The sequence below is a fragment of the Scardinius erythrophthalmus genome, assembly GCF_964197995.2.
Source record: "Scardinius erythrophthalmus genome assembly, chromosome: 6".
In the NCBI taxonomy this organism is placed as follows: domain Eukaryota; kingdom Metazoa; phylum Chordata; class Actinopteri; order Cypriniformes; family Leuciscidae; genus Scardinius; species Scardinius erythrophthalmus.
The window spans coordinates 29291328-29306080 of NC_138226.1; the positions used below are offsets into that span (position 1 = coordinate 29291328).

A 14753-nucleotide genomic window follows, 5' to 3' on the forward strand; every position below is an offset into this window, starting at 1 on the left:
CCAACCCAACTTGGAGAATAGATTAACGGCGATATTTTTTTTATCGCGCGATTAACGCCGATAACGGCCCACCACTAATATATATATATATATATATATATATATATATATATATATATATATATATATATATATATATATATATATATATATATATATATATATATACTTTTGACACACATATGAACTAGAGTTTCAATAGTCTACATGTGGGGACAAATACTCACTGCTGCAGCAGCCAGAATTGTATGATGCGAAATAGGGAGAAATTTAACTCACTTTTAAAAAGGGCAAAATAAATGTAAACTAAATTAGTTGCCATAATGAATTCCCAAAAATGCCAGATGGAAACATCCCTTTATGTGGAAAAATACAGCAAAAAATAAATAAATATAAAAAATAAGCTAATGCATACTGTGAACTTAGATGTGGGTTACCCCATCGCTCCAAACCAAGCAAGCATCCTCATTTGCGTCCACATACCATAATCATAATTCATTCTTTGTATTCCTCAAATAACACAAGCATGTCGAGCAAGAGCAAGTTGACAGCTGTGAGCGCGCGCGCGGAGTATGCATGCATGCCTTCCAGCAGGTGGAGCAGACTCTGAGCCTCCACATAACACTAACAGCTTGAGAGCAGGCGACACATCTCTGCCACTGGCGTCATCGTCCTCATCTCCAAGCAACCCCTCCATCAGCACTGGCGTCACCGTACGACGAGCCCGCACAGTTGCTCGGCAACTTCTGCCTTGTGCGCTCGCACCCAGCTCAGAGCTCTGACGCGAGTGTGACGTTAATGAGGCGGGTATCAGTTTGTTATGGCAAGAGGAGGAGGAGTCCCCCATCACACCATGAGACTGTAGCGTTTGTCTCATGCCAGCAGAACTGCTCTAGACTAGAGCGGAGCCTCAGTGGCCGGAGCGGCACTTTGTACATAGTAGCGCGCTCCGTGAAAAGTGTATATCGTTGTACATAGGAACTATATTCAAGACAGAATAAGAGCAACATATTTTCCCCTCAAAAATTGCACAAGGAATAAATTGTAAATGCAGACTTAAAAACCATATGTGCTGTGGAAGGAGTTGGATTTTATTCATGTGTTAAAGGTAAGCGTATTTTCGGTTTTGTTACTTTCACATGACGAACATGTGTACAGTTAATGTCTAACAGATATAAACATTTTGTCGTTATATACCTAGTTGTTTAGTTGTTTTTATTTATTTGTTTCTAATTTGATATTTCTCATTAAATTTCAAGGACATTTATGGACGTTGTGCGCTGCTTTTACTTGTTAGCCTATTTGCGTTTAGTTTTAGGTTGATAGCAATTTGAATGCTATAATTTAAATGACTATTCCACATAAATTAACTTGCTTTTAAGTGAGCTGAAGATATGTTATATAGCAATCAGTGCATCTTAAAAATAAAATGAAGCACTGTATCAACTCAAGCACTCATAGACTGTTTTGTGAAGGCTGCGATTGCATGTGTAAGAATCATTGCTAATGAATAATAATAATAGTAATAATAATGACTGCAAATTTGAAAGTTCTGTATTATTATTGCACATTTATAGCTTACTATTTATTGTTTATTGCAGATCAAATTAAGTTATCGCTGCGTTTAGGCACACACAAACCGGCATCATGGTTATAATGACGGACAGCATTACGGGCTCTCGGTCAAGTTGTGCCCAGTCCAGGCCTCTGCAGGTCGGCTTCTATGAGATCATCAGAACCCTCGGCAAAGGAAACTTTGCTGTAGTGAAACTGGCCAGACACAAAGTAACGAAAACACAGGTAAGACTCCTGCATCATGCAATGCCTCAATATAGCCTGTTTTTTTTTTTTTTTTACTTTTATATATATATATATATATTATATATATATATATATATATATATATATATATATATATATATATATATATATATATAATATATATATTTATATATATATATATTATTTCAAATCGGTCAATAACAATAGGTCTAATAAGAATAATAATACTGTACATTGTAAATGGTCAAAAAATTTGGACAACAAATGTTTTATATTGCTTTAACTCATCAAAATAAGTTAAGCAATTTTCAACTTTTTTTTAGTAAGTTATACAAGATTCAACATTTTTTTTAAGTCAGTTTAATGTAATTTAAGTTGAAATGATTTAAATGTCCAAGTTGATTGAACTTAAAAATGTAATAAATAAATAAATATTCTGCATAAACAAAGTGCATTTTATTGCATTTTCATGCAGGTTGCAATTAAAATAATTGATAAAACAAGACTGAACTCTGCCAACCTGGAGAAAATCTACAGGGAGGTTCAGATCATGAAGCTGCTCAATCACCCTCACATCATAAAGCTCTATCAGGTAAGTTATTGGATTTGTAAAGCTAATAATGATGTTATAATTACAAAGAAAAGCCTGATAAACTCCCTGGATTAATGTTTGAGGGAGTGTTGTGTGTTTTAGCAAGCTCAGTGACATTAAGAGAGTGAATGTCTAAGTGTAGGTTATACATATGGTGAGGTGTTCTTCCCTGGAAGTTCATCTGGATATCATGCAAAGTATAAATAGACTGAAGTTACTTTCTCGCTTGCATCCAGCTTCTGCATAGCAACTCTCCACTGCATTACACTGTTAATTATGTTTTGTCATATCACCTTAACCTTGTTTTATTGAATTAAAAATATATATGACAGAAAAAAATGTGAAAATAGAATAGAAGCAGAAATAGATCCTTAAAGTAAGAACTGCAGGGTTTTGCTAAAACAATATAGTACCAATGGACGTTTTTATTTTCATTAAAAAAATTCTGATTCAAGGCTGTTTTGAGGTGATTTGTTGGCTTTAAGATCACATTGTTTTTTTAAAAATATTATTATATTGGACAAATCTGTGTCCAAAATGTGTGGTTTTGCCTGGAAATAAGAGACACAGAAAAGGAGAAAGTGTTTTGGACATAAGGATTCAGGATCTAAATCTCAGACTTAATTAACACGGGTGGAAGCCAACTGCAATGTGTCTGCAGAGTCACGTGAAGCTAGCTGTCTGTAATGAGGAAAAATCTCTAAGAAGTATAATCTGATTTGATCCCTGGGCTTGTTTTGTCACCATAGTTTGGCTCACACACTCATGGCAAACAGTGGCAGGCTAGTACAGGGTGCTAAAGCGTCAGCGCATTCTTGCTCTCATAGCCTGTACCATTTAAGTATGTTTTGTTCAGATTAGCATTTTGCGGATTATACCGGAGAACCGAGGTTGCGGGAACCTAAAATCCGTGGGAATAACGTCTCAGCTCACTGCTTTGGATCTGACCCCTCACATTTGTAAGAGGTGGAATTTTTGGGAACTGAGCAGCATCATTTGATATGAGCTTGATGTGCTTTTCCTTCAGCATACTCTTACATATTAATTAAAACATACCTTAATGTCATCCAACATATGAGCTGATATCAGTAAGAATCCAGCTCATTTTCAGCTCATTTTGGTGTCGGATAACCTGGAATGTAACTCTCCTTTCATAACTTAAACCCTGTTTATTTAAAAGAGAAAGCCTTTGAGATGAAAAATAGGGAACTTGTGACCCATGACCCTTCATGATAAACTGTTTCCGTTTTTTTGCTTCTTGTACAAACAGTCCTTTTATTGCCTTTAGCTTCTCGTTCACTTCAGACACACTCTCTTCACAACTAACAATAGTCTCCTTCACTCATCTCCCTCTGCATTAGTGACGGAGGGAGACGTCTCTGTGGGCCAAACAGGCCAGGGTTTCTAAGGAAGCTATGACATCATTGGCACCTCTGGGTTGATATTAAAGGCTGAAGTCTTTGGAAGCTTGGGTTATCTGGAGATAAAGACCCTTTTCCTGCTGTTGCACAGCCTGACTACGTGAGCCATTACACATCGTGTTACGCACTATTCTGAAGTATCGAGTGTCTGAGCTTGTGTATGGATGATTACACAATTTTCTCAGTGATAGAAAAAGAGGACATGACAGAACCTGTTGTGCAACTTTTTCTGGTATCGCAGCAGCGTTTAGTGTTTCTCCCTCAAGCGTTTCCCGTGAACATACGAGACATTTTTGTAAAGGGTGAGGACGTCATACACCCTCTCTTTTATAATGGTTTACGCTGTTAATGGTTGCTGCAGTTCCTTTTGTGTCACTGCATGCCTTTGTGCTAAAAACTAGGTCTTATGTGTGAACATGTTTAACGGTTCATAAGAAATGGGTCGGTGAAGATAAAGTTTCAGTTGTCAATAGCTTCTTCAGTGGCAGTGATGGATCAGACTTGGACTAATTGTATGTGCTCAGGGCATTCAGTAAATGCTTAACTACTCTCTTATGCAATGGTGCATGTCATTACAAACTAACCTGTCCTGTATGAATGACAAGAACTATGAAAGACGTTGACAGAAAGAGGGACTTTGGTTTAAAAGAGAACATAAGAATTATTTTTATTTTTTAAAAGCTAGCAAAATGTGTTGTAATTATAATACAAATGATGATGGTCTAATTAATAATATTTATTTGAATGCAAGTGTAATAAACATTTTTTTTTATAATTCTATGATGTTTTGTCTTTACAGGTCATGGAGACCAAAGACATGCTGTACATTGTGACAGAGTATGCAAGAAACGGAGAAATGTTTGGTAAGTTGAAACACTTTTGTAAATTAATGACTAAGTAATCTGCGAAAAGATTGAAGGGCGTCTATTGTTTTTGACGTCTGTGTCTCTCCCAAAACCTCTTGTCCAGTTGTTGTGGATAATGAGGTCTGACGGGGAAAGAATTATTTAGATCAACATTGCCGTCAGAGCAGTGAGTCAGTGAGTGAGCACAGAGCGAGACAGGTGTTGGATTTTCAAGCTTTATGTAACTGTAAAAGGGATAAGCTGCTGTACCTCTGCTTGTCCTCACCACCTAGGGATTTAGACACATATATAACATATCTGTCTCTTCACCTGTCAAATACTCAGCCTTTAAAAAATAACAATGGCTGTCTCCCCAGATAAACCGTAGGCTTGGTTATGTCTTTATATGGTGTTTTTAAGGCAATGTCTCCTCCCTTCCTAAGCTGTCCTCTTCTTTACAGACTATCTGACTTCCAATGGAAGGATGAGTGAAAACGATGCTCGTAAGAAGTTCTGGCAGATTCTGACAGCGGTGGACTACTGCCACCGACACCACATAGTCCACAGAGACCTCAAAACTGAAAATCTGCTGCTAGATGCCAACATGAACATCAAGCTGGCAGGTGAGCAGAGAAAATAAGCTTTTTAGGGTTCACATATTGATGTGCCCTGCTCATAAACCCATGCAGTGCCAGACTTTAAGTGTCTTAAAAAGAAAGTAAATACTGTATTCACAGGATCAGTAATACAATTTAATCAAACCAGTCTGCTTCTTTCAGACTTTGTCATTCATTATATACTTTTATTTCAGGAATTTACACTATTCTGAGGCAATTTAATGAGTAATCAGTCTTTTCATCAACAAAGAACTTACTTCTGTTCTGTTTTTTTTTCAGACTTTGGATTTGGAAACTTCTACAATGCCGGTGAGCCTCTCTCCACGTGGTGTGGAAGCCCTCCATATGCTGCCCCAGAAGTCTTTGAGGGGAAGGAGTACGAGGGGCCACAGTTAGACATTTGGGTATGTTCATCATTCGTATTTTCACCTGATTCCTCAAACAGCTTCTGAATATGAAATTAAAATGATATAATTATAAAAGTAAATTGTATACAGTGATTGAAAATCAAAACTATATATAAAAACTACTATTTAATATAATATGATATAGTATAGTATAATATAACATATAACACAGTTCTTTGCTGCCTTGCCAGCACTGGTATAAATGCTAATCTAGTTTAATACATGCTCCAAATCTTTGTCTTTCACAGAGTCTGGGTGTGGTTCTGTATGTGCTGGTTTGCGGGTCCCTGCCCTTTGATGGGGACAGTCTTCCTGCTCTGAGACAAAGAGTGACGGAGGGCCGATTCAGAATACCATTCTTCATGTCACAAGGTACAGATCTACACTCCATCTTTTCATGTACAATGCTGCAGCTTCATAAAAAAAAAAAAAACATTTTTGACCGAAACCTCCTTATCTCCTTGTCCAGACTGTGAAAATCTGATTCGTAAGATGCTAGTGGTTGACCCTGCCAAGCGGATCAGTGTGGCTCAGATCAAGCAGCACCGATGGATGCTTGCGGATGCCAGTGCACCCCACCAGACCCTTTCCCTGTCCCTTACTGACTACAACTCCAACCTGGGAGACTACAGTGAACCCGTCTTAGGCATCATGCAGACCCTCGGCATTGACAGACAGAGGACTGTGGAGGTGAGAAAATGGGCAGATACAATGGGATTGTAGAGACAGATTGTGTGTGTGTGTTACAAACAGTATTGGCTCAGACATTTCCTGCAGGGAAGGGCTTGTTTACCACAGCAAGGGTTAATACATGTTGTTCGAAGGGCATTCATTGTCAAATTGTCACCTCAGAATAAAAGCAAAAACCTATCCAGCTTCCTGTGGCTTTAAATATGCTCTTCAGTTGGCACCAAAAGGATAAACACAGTAGCCTTTGTTTTGAAAGCTGCCATATGTTTCTTTTAGCTTTCACTAAAATCCCTTAAGAAGTTAATTATTGATACAGACTGCCTGTGTTTCATTACACCTGTTAATGTGACGCTCAGTATAACCACTGTGTCTAAAACAGTTTTTCAATTGCTCTCCACAGTCTCTCCAGAACAGTAGCTACAACCATTTCTCAGCAATCTATTACCTGCTGCTAGAAAGAGTAAAGGAACACCGCAGCCAACAGCTGAGCCGCCAATGCGGGGCCTGGACTCAGAGGTCGAGGACAGCATCCGATTCCTCCGCCCCAGAGGTGAGTGTCGAAGCGAGGCCAAGAACATCTCCTGTTTAAGATGAAATCTTCCTCTGCTAACTCAGCCTTTCCTCTGTCCATCTCACTTTCAAGGTGATCCTGGAGTCATCTGACAGCTTCAGAACTTCAGCCTTCCCCATCAGCGCCAAGGTGAACGCTCCTGTCCATTCAGAGATGGAATGTGAACAAGGAGGCCTGTTTCAGGTCAGTACTTCCCCTGAGCTTGAAGTAATTCCTCTTTAGATTGGGGTCGGCAACTCTGGCCCTCAAGGTCCACTGTCCTGCATGCTCAAACCCTGAACACACACTTAAGCAAGCTAATCAAAGTCTTCAGGATCACTGTGTTTGATTAGGGCTGAAGCTAAACTTTGCAGGACAGTGGACCTCGATGACTCACCTCTGCCTTAGACCCCTCTCTTCTTAGTTGCTCAGTAAATAGACTCCCTGTCCTGTTTCATATTGCAGATATGCAGTGCACCCCCAATCCCCCTCCTCCATTAGAGACAGGCAGTGGCTAATGTGAATGCCTCCCTCCCTTCCTCAGCGTGTGGTGTGCCCGGTGGAGGCCAGCCTGAACGGGCTCCTGTGGAACCGATCCATCTCCCCCAACAGCCTGCTGGAGACCACCATAAGTGAGGAGGTGCGACCTCATGACCTGGAGGAAGAAGAAGGGATGCTGCAGGTCCAGCCGCCCCATCTGCCAAGCACTACCTCCCGAAGGCATACACTTGCAGAAGTCTCTGCTCGATTCCACAAGTGCAATCCACCCTGTAAGTGCAATGTTAATAATATGGTGACTTTAAGGATTTAATGCACAGATCTGGTTGTTAATTACATATGTTGTCCTCTTTCAGGTATTGTTGTTAGCCCCTCAGACGGTGCTTCCTCTGACAGCTGTCTGAAGTCCTCCTCAAACCCCAACCCGGCTCTCTTCACTGCTGTAGAGGATCTTTCATCACTGCTCAATTCCGGTACTGGCCCAGCGGCCTTAGCCCCTGCTGGGACACCCCTCACTCTTTCCTCCAACCTACTCTTGCTGAACCAAGGCAGCATGCTTGCAGCCAGCTTCCAGGAGGGGCGTAGGGCTTCAGACACCTCCCTTACACAGGGTGAGTTTAACCGAAAAGGAAAAATATACTTTGATACACATGTGCCAAGAATCACATCATAGACCTCATGCTGAAAAATCTTAAATGGTTTAAAAAGTTTTCTAACTGGACGGTGACTATTTCTGTAGGACTAAAGGCATTTAGACAGCAGCTGAGGAAGAACACTCGTGCAAAAGGCCTGCTGGGGTTGAACAAGATCAAAGGTCTGGCGCGACAGGTGTGCCCTCCGACCTCATGGTCTAGAGGCAGCCGTGGGTCGCTCGGCCCAACCATGTGCCCTCCCTCAAGCCTCCAAAGCTCTAGTGGCCCCCGAGAACGCCGAAGCATGCTGGAGGAAGTACTGCACCAACAGAGGTGAGAATAAATCTATACCTAAGCCAGAATGCTGAAGATTGCTTCAACCCTGTTTGCAAAGGCACCCCAACACTACATATTTTCAAACTCTTTGTAATCAAATACACCTGAATCAACTTATCAGCTCATTAGTAGAGGCTCTAAGACCTGAAATGGATGGGTCAGTAAATAGACTCCCTGTCCTGATAGATCCAAATTGTGCACTGTTGGGGTGCCTCCAGCAACAGGGCTTGGAAACACTGGGGTACATTTCCTTAATATACCTAAACTCTGTTCTTATTTCATCATACAGAATGCTACAGATCCAGCACCAGCCTCAGCCCCAAGTCCAGTCTCAACAGCCCGTGCTCTTCCTCTCACAGTCCCAACCCTCATCTCCTCCCTCCAACAACCTCTTCGCCCCCGCTGCCCTCTTTTCCAACCCCCCGACTCAACCTATCCTTCCCCAGTGCCAGCAGACCTCCATCGCCTTTCAACACAACCTGTGGCAGCAACAGCAGCAGTCTCTTGACTCCTCTTCCTCATCCCTGTCTCCCGTGACATCTGCTGCCCATCTTCTTGAAGCTCGTCTGCACATCAGCCAGGGGCCACATCTCCACCCTCAGTCCCAACAGCACTTGCAGATCCAGCCCACCATCCTGTCCCAGGGGCCTTTCTCCTTTCTGCCCCACCAGGGCAGTTGGAGCCTGAGCACCAGCACTGAGTATGAACCGGATAACCAGGTGATGGTTTGTGCCGGTCAAAAGCAGCAACTCAGCAGCTGTGTCATGGTTAAATAAAGAAGGCAAAAACTTTGAAGATCTTCAGAGTGATGCTTGCTCCCACCTCTCTAAGACCAGAGTGAGCCGGTGGACAATGGTGTTGAGCATCAGAAAAGGCATCTCATTTTGATGATTCTTTCAATAGTTTTCTAATGCAAAGGAGAGACAATTTTACTCTCTCTTCAATTCCATGACCATGTCTATATGGGTTGGAATGACTAGAGATAATAAGAAGCAATAGCCAACCTCTTCATTGAGCCCATGATCCTTGTCAGGTGGTCCTGCCCACACAGCAATAAAGGACGGGGCTCTGAACAAGAAACTGAAGAGTGTGAGTTTTCATCCATTTGCGAGTGGGTCCACTCATATATAAAACTGGCCTCCGTAATCGTAAATGATTATGTCAGAGATGCTTGTTTATCCTCTATACAAGTATGAAAATAGGACAGTGATGTCTTCCTCACAGATTTTTCCAAGGATTTCCTTTCAGGTCGTGAGCATTTTTTGTTGTTATTGTTGTTGTTGTTTCACATCTCCAGAGAAGACCAAAGTTGATTGCTTTTTGTTGAATTTTGACTCTTTGATTTCTTTCCTAGAAGTTCTTGAAACAAAATGCAGTATCTGAATTATCCTAAACTTCCAAAAACCAAGAAAAATACTGTCATTTCATCTGTGATGTGAAAATGTGTGCAAAGTAGCCACACTATGCCTCCAATTTTTTGTGTGCAATGAAGAGGCGCCTTAGTATGAGGGGAGTTATAAGCTAGATATAAGCACAAGAGGTACTGCATAGTGTTCACTTAGACCAGGTCTTTGAGCTTTCGCTATTTGTGACTATGACTTTAATGCTGATTCATGTTGTGTCACATCCGATCAAAGACACTAGACAATTATAATCGCATAAATGTGCACCTACCAATGATTTAATGATATTAGGAGACATTGTAAGGTCTAGCTGTTCAGTTTTGGTCCCTCAAGACTCCTCTTCAAGACTCAGTTCACTACCTCCTCCATAACTGATCATTCACCTCAGAAGGCTGCATCTCAACACGCACTGTATGAGAATAAGTTAGGCCCATTACAATGTCTTTTTTTTTTAACCGTGAACAAAGAATATGAGAATAGTGCAATATTTCACATTGAAATGTAGAACCAGGAGAGGAAGCTGTTGAAGGAAAGCAAAAGGTACTTCATGCCTGATAATGTTTCTTTTTTTTTTTTTTAAGAGCATGTTTTTTTTTTTTTTTTTTCTATATTGAAATGATTGTATGAAGATCATTTTAACAATGTATTCTGCATGAGCATAGGAAATAAGAGCCTGGCCATTATCTACAGCTTGTTCTCGTCGGGACAGAGATTGCCTTTGCATCCAGGCTAGCTTGGTAGAATGGGAGAACTAGAAAAATAACAGGAAAAGCCAAAGAGAGAGCGCAGCTAGGGAAGATCAAGAGAAACATGATGAAAAATGAAAAACTCACCTTTTATTAAAGTGTTCAAATCTCCCAGTCTTACTGCTCAGATGTAAGAATTAGCTGCCTCCTCTATAGCTAACAAATATTTGATAAGCAATTGTTTTCGAAAGCAATGGTCCTCCATTTCTCAGAAAGGTCATGCATTTACATACTCAAATATTTTTTTCTTGATTAAAATGCACACACACATAGATGAAGACGTCTTGTAGCGATATAGTTGCATTTTATAATTTTTCTATTTTAGCTTACAATCTAGGTGCTAGAAGTAGATTTCAGAAGTGTGTTGGGTTTGTGTGCTATTTATATGACATAATAGTGTGTTACCATTGTTGAAGCTCCACCATTTGCTTGAAGCACTGTTTTCATAGCCCTAAATTATCCAGTTGCATGTCTGTCTTTTGTGAATTCGACATATTTGTGCAATGGTTTCTAGTAGTTTAGAAGAAAGAAAAAAAACCTGTGCTTTGTTGTTTTCAAATTGGGTCATAAAACAACAGTGTTTGAAACCAGTGCAGGAAAAGATGAGTTGAAGGTAAAGCTATTGAAGATAATGTAAGAAGCAGTGTTAACACCCCTTTCCTTTTTCACTAACCACCAAAACTTGTGCCTTTGTCTGAACAAATCCAGTGGTGTCGCGAAAAAAATTTAAGCTTGATTTTAGGATACAAGGAAGGTGCAGATGTTTGTAATTTAAACTCCTTTTGTTAGTTTAAACACCCCATTGTATACTTTAATTTCATTTGCTGTTTGACAGTAATGCACTTTATGATGACAGTTGCTTTTGAAAATAGTGTTTGTTTCCACTGCAGATATGAGTCTGTAGTTACTTTTAAAACACTGTTTTGATGCCGAACTGTAAAGATTCTAATCTGTGACTTTTTTTATTTGGTTTAATTTCCTGAATGTGCTTGCTTGCTGTATGTGTGATTGTACATGGCTGTGTGAAAGTTTATGAGAGATAGTTTTATTTATGTGGCTATTTATTTGAATAAAAATTCACCTCTTGAAATTAATTTATGTGTGTTTGTGGTTTTCCCCACATTTTTCTGGGTCTCCAGTTGCTTATATCGAATTTCACATTACTATTAAATCATTAGATTCTCATGAATATTTAAAGACACTATTGACTATTGACAAATTTACAAAATGCTATACACATATTAAAATGATAAAATTGTAATCTGTATTTTTGTCTATCGTTTTTGAGTACATAAAATTTAAAATAACAATAAAATAATACACGTTCAAAATAAAGCTTGTTTTCAGAGAATATATCTTTGTTTTGTTAAAACGGTTTTCTAAAAATTTCTGAGATTTTTATTTTACTACTGGCTTTTGTTGTTGTTGATCTAACATAGCATGGAGGCTTACACTTAAAACTATTATCTTGTGGTGTAAGAAAAAAAAAAAAAACAATCTTGTTTTAAGGGACATTTTTTACTCAAGACAAAATACAGATTTATTTTTTTATTTTTTTACTGAATAATGTAATGTGACAGTTTCTGTGGAGAGGATCACAGGTACAGTGGAGTATAAAGCACATGTAAACACATTCCAGTGCATGTGCGCTCATCATGCACTCCAGCTGTAAGCTAGCGGGTGGCTATGTGCCCAGAGAGCTCGGATTGATCTGTGCTGGGAATTCCACGCTCATACGTTCAGCCCCAAAGCCAGCGGTCCATGCCAATCATTCTGACTGGATGCCCTGCTCCAAACTATAAGCTCAAACGCCTGCTCACAGCGTGTCAGAACTTCTGTCACATAGACTCTGATTGATGACTCTGCCGTAAATACCTTTGTGTGTATATCCAGATCACTCTGTACTCATAGCTAGACTGCTGATCTCATGATGTGGTCCTGCAGAAAAACACCAATTACCAGGAAGAGGCTGTTCTCTGTTCATGCTTCATCATTTCATAAACATCAAAAGTGTTTTAAATGTACACAACAAAAACCTGGTCGGAACTATAATAACACTAAATCATATGAGATGGTCATGAAACGCTATGAAAAGACGCGGAAATTAGAATCTACATCAGCACTGATCAAATGTAGATATTAAGCATATTACCCCAAAACATAATTGTTTTCTTGAAATACATTTATCATACAGTTTATTTGGTTATCAGGACTATCTAAACACACGATTATTCGACTACAAATTTACATAATATAGGCAATTTTTTGTCTAGTTTATGATAATAAAAATAATATATTAAATAAAACTAGATAAAGTTTGAAGACAAAGTTTGATGTTTAAAATAACATTGAAAAACATGAAGGTTTTACAAAAAAAATTGCTAGCTTGTTTAAGCATGTTGCTAGCATGTTTTAGCACGTAACTAACATGTTTTAACAAATTGTTCGCATGTTTTAGCATGTTGCTTGCATGATTTAAAGCTACAATATGTATTTTTTTCGCTGCTAGGGGTCGCTAACCTCTTGCAATAACAAAAGCGTATATTGATGACGCATAAGCATTAAACGAAATTATGGATCTTGTCAAGCTGATGGATCTAATAATGTTTATGGATGAGGGAATACATTGATATTTTTAACATGACTGTGGTATGAAGCCGTGCGCGATTGCTAATGAGAGACAGATATCAGCGCCACACACGAGTCACCGAATATAAAGGAATAAGAACAATTAATTCAACCGAACTCTCCGTAAGTGCTTTATTACTACTCACACAGGTCAGTTTATTAGAAGAATTAAACTTGTGAGGTAACGCAGCACTGTTTCGCTTGGTCTAACAGTTAGGCATACACTATCACACTAAACTGCATTTGAGTGTGTTGAATGTTATTATATGTGTTAGTTTGTTGGCTGTATGAGACTAGCAGGAAGCTAGATCAACATTAGAATAACATACAGATCATGTTCTAACATTTCATCATGTCAAACTATATAACATTGATCAGTTTTATGTACATTTGCTCACCTGTCTAATAAAGTGCATGCAACAGTCTTGACAGAGACGCCACTTGCGTATCCTCGTTTTAATCTGTCGCCATGGTTACTATGGCAGTACGAGCGGAAACCGAGGGTAACGCGGATATGACGCCACTAACTGGCGACTCCCTCACACCTGCTCACACGTCCAGGGGGGAAGGGTTTCATAAAATATTGAAAGTTCCCCGGGCGCCGCCATTGGCTAGCAGACCATCACCTGCTGTTAGCATCCCATTGACTGCCATTCATTTTGGCGTCACTTTGACAGCGAATAACTTTACATCTGAGGTGTTTAAAGACTCCATTTGTCCATTATTTATTTCTAAAGAAACACGACAATGTATAAAAGGCTCCATTACCTTGTATCTTACGTTATGGCCCCGTAAAAGCAGTTTTTGTAAAAATAGGCTAACGATTGCGTCATAACCACGTGACTCTCTGTCGCACAGTAGAGAGATTACCTTATGGACAGGAGGAGAAGCTCACGGACAATCGGGGGGACGTGGAGGCAAAATGACAAAATAATTCATCAGAATACTTAGCAAGAGTTGCTCCTAGCTCATGGACACCTCCTACTCACGCTCTCCGTCTCTGCAAGTTTCGGAAGGGAATGATTCAGATTTCTCTTGGCACAGCTACTAGAAGACAGACGGGTTGCTCACGTCACATCTACGGCGTCAAGCTCAGTTTGAGTCTGCGCAGTACGCTCGACCATCAGGAAGTTAGTGCTTCTAATTGACTTCACTTTTCTCCGTTGAAACCTATGGGGTCGCTGTGTCTAGTTTATATACTGTCTATGCACACGTCCTGGTTGCGATATTTTTTTTCCCAGGATGGTAGGGGAAGACTCATGAATATTCATTAGGGAAGTCATCCCTCATTGGTCTGATGACCTACCCCCCTAACCCCACCCCTAAACCTACCCGTCACTGGGGTTAAGACCAATCAGGGATAGTCAGGGATGACTTCCCTAATGAATATTCATGAGTCTTCCCCCACCATCCTGGGAAAAAAAATATCGCGTCCCGGTTCCTTGGTTAAAATCGCAATTTTTTTAACGATTTACAAATAGTTGGAAACATTTGGGATATTGTACGTAATCAACTAAAAATATATAACACTGGCCTAGTGGTTTTTAAATGTTTTACTGCCAAAATCTTCACCTTTAACACATTGGATGTTTTTAGCATGTTGCTA

At 39.7% G+C, this 14753-nt stretch overlaps 1 protein-coding gene across 1 annotated transcript; it reads left to right on the top strand.

The window, feature by feature from the left end:
* The first annotated feature begins 848 nt into the window (after positions 1 to 848).
* sik1 (salt-inducible kinase 1) lies at positions 849 to 11613 on the top strand. The gene is made up of 14 exons (XM_081369006.1): positions 849 to 1108; positions 1602 to 1800; positions 2258 to 2374; positions 4595 to 4658; positions 5102 to 5263; positions 5537 to 5661; positions 5913 to 6036; positions 6134 to 6354; positions 6755 to 6904; positions 6998 to 7108; positions 7449 to 7674; positions 7759 to 8013; positions 8142 to 8367; positions 8660 to 11613. The coding sequence occupies exons 2-14, from the start codon at positions 1648 to 1650 to the stop codon at positions 9144 to 9146; spliced, it is 2421 nt and encodes an 806-aa protein (XP_081225132.1). The 5' UTR covers positions 849 to 1108; positions 1602 to 1647; the 3' UTR covers positions 9147 to 11613.
* Positions 11614 to 14753: the final 3140 nt, after the last annotated feature.